At 37.8% G+C, this 9,145-nt stretch overlaps 1 protein-coding gene and 1 long non-coding RNA gene across 2 annotated transcripts; one reads left to right on the top strand and one right to left on the bottom strand.

The window, feature by feature from the left end:
* Positions 1 to 1,940: 1,940 nt before the first annotated feature.
* LOC144453290 (uncharacterized) lies at positions 1,941 to 6,636 on the bottom strand. The gene is made up of 4 exons (XM_078144550.1): positions 6,588 to 6,636; positions 3,463 to 4,122; positions 2,963 to 3,035; positions 1,941 to 2,401 (listed from the first exon to the last, which is right to left on the bottom strand). The coding sequence occupies exons 2-4, from the start codon at positions 4,045 to 4,047 to the stop codon at positions 2,316 to 2,318; spliced, it is 744 nt and encodes a 247-aa protein (XP_078000676.1). The 5' UTR covers positions 4,048 to 4,122; positions 6,588 to 6,636; the 3' UTR covers positions 1,941 to 2,315.
* Positions 4,363 to 6,145, top strand: LOC144453289 (uncharacterized). The gene is made up of 3 exons (XR_013482408.1): positions 4,363 to 4,707; positions 4,830 to 4,969; positions 5,205 to 6,145. It is a non-coding gene; the product is annotated as an uncharacterized LOC144453289 (long non-coding RNA).
* Positions 6,637 to 9,145: the final 2,509 nt, after the last annotated feature.

The raw sequence follows: 9,145 nt of genomic DNA on the forward strand, positions 1-9,145 counted from the left end.
TTCGTGCCTTTTTGCTACATTTTGTCTAAAACTAAAGTAAGTCGTTGCCTTGCTCCGACTAAAAAACAAAACAAAAACCCTATTGTTTCTAAAAACGTATTATTTTAGGACAGGTCAAATGTTTGCATAATATGAATGTCATTAATTTCATGAAAAAAACTCAGGTGTTATCAGAAGGTTTATTACTTAATGTTTTGTTTATGCATAAATTATTAAATGCTGAAAAAAAGAATGACTACCAAATCTTCCCTGTTGACTACCAGTTTTAAAAAGTGGTAGTCAAAGTGACTACCAACTAAAAAAGTTAATTTCGAGCCCTGCAAATGAAATCACTACCACACATCTTGCCATTACATTGATCGCATGTATATTTACGGGACAATATTAGATACATGTCGAAAGTTTAACATGCTCTCATGTTTCCAGAAAAAAATATCGCCAAATTCCTCAAAAAGTACGAAGATATATTCAGCTTTGCACACGACTTTGAATACGATAAATTAAGAAGGAAAAATAGACCGGTATTACGAGTGTTCGTTAACGACAACACTTCTCTTTGTACGTGGGGTGAAAGTACCTGCCACTTGTACCATAATATTCTTGCCTTTACAAAAGATTGCAAGCGTAAAAAGTTCTTCAAATGGGTATCATTTTGTGAAGTTTTTATCCACGCGATTCAAAACACGGAACGATACCATCTAAACGAATATTGGATTTTCAAATTACAGAAAGATGCCGCCATCAAACGCATATTACAATTGCATGAAAATCTATTCGTCTATTATCATTGTTGACGATTTTATCGTAAACCTGACTGCTGTTCAAGACAGGCGTGGATGAATTTTTAGACGTGATAACAATGTATCCACTCACGTCACGTCACCGGTATTTTTACTCGGACATGCACGCGTATATGTGTATGCAACGAGCTGGGATCCGTACGCAACGAGCTCGTTGAAAATTAGATGACTCGAAATGTCGCTAATAGTTACGATGTATATGCGATGCGTGTGTTTTGTAATGGAACAAAATAAATAAATATAAATTAAAACTCTACTCTAAGAAAAATAAAGTTTTTTATATCTTTTTTTTTTCCTTTCGTCATTCGAAATTCAGCAAATAAATGCAATTTTGATATTTGTATTTACATTGTTTGTCGTCTAGAATTAAAGTCGCGGTATGGTTTTCGTTGCAACACTGTCAGAAGTATCAATGACAGGCCAACAAAGTCTGTGATTGGTTGTCTTGAACGAAAAAATGTGACGTCACTACATGCTTTTGTATACCTGTCGCCTGATTGGTTGTTTAGATAAAACCCTGCATGCACCTACATCAGCGGGGCCGTGTGTTGTTTTTGTAACAATGTTTGTCAGTTTATTTAGTGATAAGCTTAGAAGTAGACTTTTTTCGGCACCTTCAAAGGCAGTTTTCATTTGTCATTTTACACCACTGATAAAAGACGTTGTGGTCACAGGCCTTTCTATACAAGTCCTGCAATGCCAGTATTTGTTAGCTCCTCAAAACATGCACACATGGTGGAAAATATCGTTCATGACTCCAAAGCGATTGCTATCATTAAAATTCCACACTCACATTATATTTTTCAAACTGTTCTTGCTTATTAGCAGGTCTCATATCCTCTTGACTTCCACTTAGTTTAGACATGATATAAGACATATTGTTTTGAGCAATTCTCTACCTTCCATCTCAGTATAGCGACCCTCTCCCCGCATCATGAGTATCGCAACACCTCAATCAATATGTCTCCCGTGGCCTAATATACATGCACATGCAGGTCTCATGTCAATGCACCGCCGACTTCTCTGTTCACACAGTCATTCATTCAAGCACTGAACAGACACTGGGTGTTCATAGAGAGGTTATTTTGGAACGATTAATTCAAACTTTATTCAGAGTAATGTATATAAATATTACCTGCTTGACACTACATTCGCCCAAAATTACAATATAGTCAACTAAGCAACAAAGTAGCCAGAGAGCAAACATATCAAATCCCTATACACTGAATAAAACATTGATCCATGCCAGGGGTAATAATTGTGAGTGTTCTCAGGAGGAAGGACGCATTATAAATTCGCATTGTTATATCATTTGTATTATTTTATTCCACAATGCCATATCAATTTGAACGGCTAACAGAGAGTCACAGTTGACAAATTCACCATAAAAGCAAAATATGTTTACAAGTTGGTTGGTCGACAAGGCAGTAAAACCTGAAGAGGTCACATGCGTTAGTACGTAGGTGTGTCGCGTCGTCATGAAGGGTGAAAACAACAGCTGCTAGATAGACATTTTCAGCTCGTAAATTTGCGCCCAAACAAATCTGCCATCTCTTCACATTCCTGATTCAGGACTTCTCTTTTGACTTCTAGAAAGCTTCCTGCAATTTTTTTTAAATAAAAAGTTTTTTTATGATTATATAGAGAAAGATTGAGGTGTAGGGTACAAACTCGAACGAAATACACTACCAAATGGTTGGTCAGGAGTATCGAATGACTAAAAATTCTTAAAATTACCTCGTGAATGGCAAACAATGTATTTGACTTTTTAAGTACATATTTAAGTACATATCGTGACCTCGTTCCATCAGTTGTGTTTTAGTTGTGCAATGTTACTTTTTACATGTACACCGGTTTCACTAACATAATCCATTTCTATAGAGCCAGTCACTGGTCCTTTCAGGGGTACACACAAGACAGACACTAGGCCGAATCTTTGCTGTTAAAGTAAACGAAGCAATCAACAATAACGAATTGTTACAGAACTAACCACAATGCACACAAGTCATATAAGGTCAATTTTGTCATGAAACACGTATGATAAACGTATTGTACAAAAGAATTATTTTGTACTCGAATATTAACTTGTTGGTGGTGCCAATCAAACTTAGTGTGGTTTGGTATGAATTTCAGAAAGTAATTAACAGTCTAGAGTCACCTACCTACGTTATCTGCACCACTGTTCTTGCCAGCACAATATGTGTCAGTTTTGCCAAGCTCATCTAAGTATGCCAGCTGTTAATAAGTAAAACGGAAATTCTGGTGTATATATATATATATATTGTGAAAATATTTTATAGTAAAAAAATCGTTCTTAAGCACGGGGACATTTTACAAGTGGTAGTTTCTCTGGGCCGGTCGTTTTTAGGTATATATCACTATCACACATCTTCACAGCATGCTATCGACATAGAATGGACACTCCAACGACTTGTTTAAATGCTGATGTGAATATTATAACATACAACCCAAAACTAGAATGGATATATGGACACAAAACATCTTTGGTGAACGGTGTTGCAAATCTAACTTTGCTTTATAAATTATATGCACTCGTTGATGTCGTTGATTTTTTTTTGTTTCTGTGTGTGTGTGTGTGTGTGTGTGTGTGTGTGTTTAAATTTCCAACATGCCTACTTTGTTATGACTTGTACATAGTTACCTCGTCATCATACGTGCCAAATCCTGCACACGGAAGACTCTTTGTTTGGTCACGATGGCCATAATAATCGTAGAATGACTCCTCGGTGTTTGGGCCATTCTTTAAGTAGTTACAGAAGTTGTCTCCAACCAAGTACAATAATGAATCGTCGGCTTTATACACTTTACCATCGTCGTCAAGCATAATAAAAGTGTCCGACCCTAGTTCGTCTAAATATCCAACCATGTAAAGTTTCTTCCCCGTATAAACCATTTCAAACTCCCACTTTATGGATTCTAGTGTTCCTCTGAAACCTGGATGTATGATTAAGTCCGATTTCCCAACACCTACGAACTCATTATGTCCACAACGTTCTGTGATAATTTTTCTGAAATTTTCAGCTGACCCCACCGTTTGTGATAACTGGTCACAAAATATGGACAAGTCTGCATTTTGAATACTACGCCGAGGGGGGAACTCTGTGGTTTCATCGGACTCAGAGTCGCTGTTCCCAGTTGACTCGTAAGAACAGCTTCGGTGTGGTATCCGTGGATCCATAGATACGCTTCCATTGCCACGCGTACGTTTATCACAATCGACGGCCATATTTAGATTTTGCCTTCACAGACGGCAAATATGTTGCTACGTGGTTTGTTTTTACTTCTTTATTCCGGCAGAGTGCTGTATAAAAATGAAGTTTATCAGAGTTAGGATGAAAACAGTCACGGCAACCAACATTAGATAAATGCAGGAAATGTTCCATGTCACCGAATAAGAAACATTGTATCTATTCACGTCATATGATTTGTGTTGTGGCGCCTTCCTGTACATGATAAACAAGTAACCCACGTCGTGGTCAATAAAAACCCAGACATATTAATCAAAGTATATTCGACTATTCCATTTCGTTTATACGTGTGTGTTCGTGTGCTATACATGTCTAGCTCGCCTCATAAACATAGCCATCGCTAGTACATTGGACACCTTGACATTGACATGCCACCCTGTATGACAATACTCTCTTCCTATAATATGAGCGTGCACCAAGACTCAGTCATAGTTATGGAGGAGCGTTGTATACGTAGACAACTGTACAACGTGACGTCGCCAAAAAATGTCTCCTACAAAATAGCATAGCCGGATTTTCCTGGGCGTGAAGATACTAAGAATATGACTTCAGTCGCTTCTTCATTGATACTTGGGTGTTGTAGTCCTCATTTCCATGCAGGATTCACGTCTAAGGAAAACATCATTTCCTATACAAAGGTGAGCTAACTATCACCGTCGGTTTATCATCACCCCAACCCCCTTCATCTTCTTACCAAACAGTCACTTGTGTTGTCATATAACATGACATTTACCTGTTTATGTATTTATTTTAATTTCAGTGTTGCACGCATCATGGACTGATTGCTCAAGCAAGGTTACCGCTAAATACCTCTCCAATTTACGTAGCGTTCCCTCTTCCGATTGCTGAAAGCTGTGTGGACTTTGACGAGACCGTTAAAACTTGGCCAATAACTAAAAGGTATGCATTTTCATTCCAAATTTCCAATGCAATTGACTCGTGTGTTTGATTTGATTTTTTTTTTTTTGGGGGGGGGGGGAGGGAATACTTCACCTTTCAAATTGTTCCTGCCTTAATAATGGCAAAATGGCTGACATGTAGATTTTTTAAAATTATTTCTTCAAGTGTCATCGTCGTATGGATTTTTAATAATTTCTCTCTCTCTCTCTCTCTCTCTCTCTCTCTCTTATTTCAGTGTCACGAGCATTTTCGTTCCCGTTAACTGCCAACAAATGTAAGAACCGTTTCATATGGTCCCAATGTCATGTCGTCCTCTTCTGCCTGATAATAACACTACCGCCGGTGTGGATCCAAGCCTTTCCAGATGTGACATATTCAAGACAACAGGTGACTACGATACGGTATCTTGTTTGAAACACGAACACTATGAAACTTCGCCGTAATAAAGAACTCTTTATGTTTATCTGTATTTTCAAGACATTGCTGACCTCTTAAAAAAATCGTGGACATTGTTTTGTGAAAATATAATAGAAACATTACGGGTGTTTTGATGAAAGTTCACTGTGTTTCAATACTTAAACGTTTTAGTTAACTCTTTGCCTAAACAGATGATGTGTAAAAACAATTTTATTGTTATTTTCTTGCTAGTTATATCTCGCTGTATATTTTCCAAAGAAATTTCGAGTTTCGGAAGACTTCTTGAGTGCGACAGGTATTCTGTGTCATACAAGTTTAACGGGACTTGGCTTCCAGAGGAGAAAGTATTCCAGTGTAGTTTTTTACACGTGGGTTACAAATGTCGTTGTAACTACGAACGTCCTTGCTTAAAAGCAGAAAGGTTTATTAAACCGTTCCATAACCGTGCTAATGCTAAATGGATAAATTTTCAAACTTCTTACAGACGATGTGAGTGTTTGTGTAAAAACAACAAACTGATTGGCCGTTGGCATTGTCACAGAGATCTCCACACTGTTCTTAGCAAAGTTCTCAAGCAACGCTGTACAGTACACAGGCCTTATTGTCCATCCAGACTTCGAGGTGATCTCTAGCGTTTTCATCGATGATCCCTTTCATTGTATAATAAATGTTAGGTCGATCGCGTAAAAGTTCTCCATATATAGTATCGCATGACGGATTTTGTTATTTAACTATCAAATGCAAAATCATGTAATAGCATTGGGATACACAAATTAAAGTTTCACTTTTAGTTCTAAATATCTTGCATGTCTGTGTTATTGGTGATGTTTGGTGGTGTCTGTCTATGTGTGTGTGTACACAGTGGAAGAGATTAAACACTTTAATCGACACATTCCCATCCCATCCCATCTCATCTCCATTTTTTTTCTTCCCCTGGCAATAAGTTGAAAAGTGTACATTTTTTCCCAAACCCAAACATTGTACACCAGTCCAGACAAATATATGTATATATATTTATAACTGACGATGTGAGGGTGATTGTGTGTATATATTAACATTGTGATGTTTTCCTTACTTAAACATGTCTTCACAAGATGAGTATGTTTTTGAGCGAAAATTAGAACACCAAGTTACAGCAATGTTGAAATCTTTGAATGCGTTTTGCTACCTATTAGAAAAGGATAACGATTATTCCAAATACCTCGTGTTCACAAACTTTCCGAAAAACACTCGTGTCAATTGTCAACTTGTCTTCCAAAGCATAAAATGAAATAGTTGGACAGTAACTTTTTGGCGCCAAAACACAATGTTCGTTGAACAGCGCCATCACACGGCGTAGCCCGTTTTTTTCTTTTGTTTACGTGCAAATAAACCAACGAATTTATTAACAGACCCCATGTGTTACATTCTTCATTCTCACATTTCGACATCAAGTTATCAAGTTCTTCTCATCCAAATACGAATCATATTAAATGCATACTTGAGATTGTGTGATTAGAATACTGGTCAAATTTATTCATACAAATTCCAAGATTTTTCTTTTCTTATACAAGTCAAATTGAAACAATATACATTGTACTAATTCTTTTATACATATTTTATACACATAAAAATTGCAAATACATCGAGCTCTTAACTGTAGAACATTTTGCAAGGTACGAATATTTTCCTACAAAACGGACAGTTTATCTCTTTCTCTGTCGTACTCAGATTGGTGTAACAGTGCGTACACACGAGATGGCCACACTTGACCCCTACTACCGAAACAGTACTCATGTAGCAAATCTTACAAGTAAAATTGTCCAATGTACTTTCGTTGTTACTCTCACGGTGTTTATCTTTCGTTTTGTCTTCATCAACATTAATATCTTCGTCGGAAAAAGTTTCTTGAACGTCATCGTTATTATTAGCGACGACAGATTGTTCAGTGTTCGGTTCTTCATGACTTTCAATTTCAACCACTCCACGTGCGTTCACGACAAAAAGGATTTGAACGTCTGCTTCCTCGAGCTCTTCTCCATCGTTAGCTTGTTGCCCGATAGTGTTATCAGCAGCTAATAACAACTGTTCTCTACGACGTCGTTTTTCGGCCTCTCTCTGGCAGATACGCATAGCTTGGTTGAAAAGAACTCCACGTACTTCTCTATGAGGGATTATTTCAAATAAATGCACGCTTAGTCTATCGAGAGACTCACTGTATTCCGTCAAACGTACTGCACGAGAGTCTATACCATCAAGAACTTCGCGTGTTGAAATAGTCGTTGTTGTTGGGTTGAAAACACATCGCGTTATGATATAAATTACAAGTGGTACCAACAGTGGGGCAGTTGGCCTTTGACGACAGGTGTCAACACACACTTGGTTGTAAAGCTTGGCCCATGCGTTACGAGGTTTCGCAATGTTATATCTCATGTCTTCTGCGAGTCTTGCCATGTTCCTCAAACTTGCATTTAAACTTTGAGTGAAACACCTCGTTGATTGAGTTGAAAACATATAATGTTCCAAAAGGAGGTCAGGTATGTCTTCTGCGTCTTCCATGTACCTGCTTGTGAAATCACAGCCCGTGCAATATATTGATTCGATTTCTCTCGAAACAACCAAGTTGTTTGCGATAAGAACGTTTAACACGCTTACATCCATTGTGTGAGCCATGGCATGAGTCTAGTTCTTGTCAGTGTTCAAGGATGTGTGAACGTATGTGGTGCTACTGAGACCTTTATATACATGTATAGGAGAGGGAAAGTGACGTCACGACACTCGACGTACATGACTGGAAACGACCCAAATGTAAAACGGACAACATCGTGACGTCACGACAACTACGATCTGAAGAGTGACGTCGTTTATTGTTTTTTTGTTTTTTTACAATATTTTATTTATCGTCATGTCGATCACAAACATTACGCGATGTGATTGCACGTTTACGAACGACGTCGACGTCATAATTTTCTCATAAGTGCGCCGTTATCAAGTTACCTATGCGACATCGCCATGAATACTATGATGGCACGTCCACCCACTACATACAATTCAAGTTGTTTCATTCTATCGATGTAAGATATATTTTCTCTGTATTCGCAAATTTATTTCTGATTTACTCCCTTCGATCTGCAAATATCACAGTTACTGTAATGTTGCAATTCAATATGACATTTTCCAAGAGCGGCCAACTTTGTGTTGTCGGGGATTACGGCTGCGACATCGCCATGAATACTATATGACGGCACGTCCACCAACTACATACAATTCAAGTTGTTTCATTCTATCGATGTAAGATATATTTTCTCTGTATTCGCAAATTTATTTCTGATTTACTCCCTTCGATCTGCAAATATCACAGTTACTGTAATGTTGCAATTCAATATGACATTTTCCAAGAGCGGCCAACTTTGTGTTGTCGGGGATTACGGCTTGTACGTAAAACACTCTTCCCAAAAGAAAAGTTAGTGCTTCTGTATCTGTTCGGCAGAGGTTTGTAGGCGTCCAGAATCGAGTTTTTAGTTTGAGATTGGCAAGTGAACTCAATGCGACCCAGTTTAACAACTGGTGATGCAATTTAAGAAGTGTCTGTCTCAATTTTGCATTCCGGTAACCTTTAAGCCACATTCCCGCAATTGCACTAATTGTTTCGTAATGGTCAAACAAACAAGTGTTTGTTGCAAGTGAGAGGATAACCGTAGCACTGATAGCTAGGCTCTCTGATGATTTATCATTTAACGTAAATTCGATCAGTCTGGTCAACTGTGGATATTCTCCTTT

Source organism: Glandiceps talaboti, unplaced genomic scaffold (genome assembly GCF_964340395.1).
Source record: "Glandiceps talaboti unplaced genomic scaffold, keGlaTala1.1 scaffold_38, whole genome shotgun sequence".
NCBI lineage: Eukaryota > Metazoa > Hemichordata > Enteropneusta > Spengelidae > Glandiceps > Glandiceps talaboti.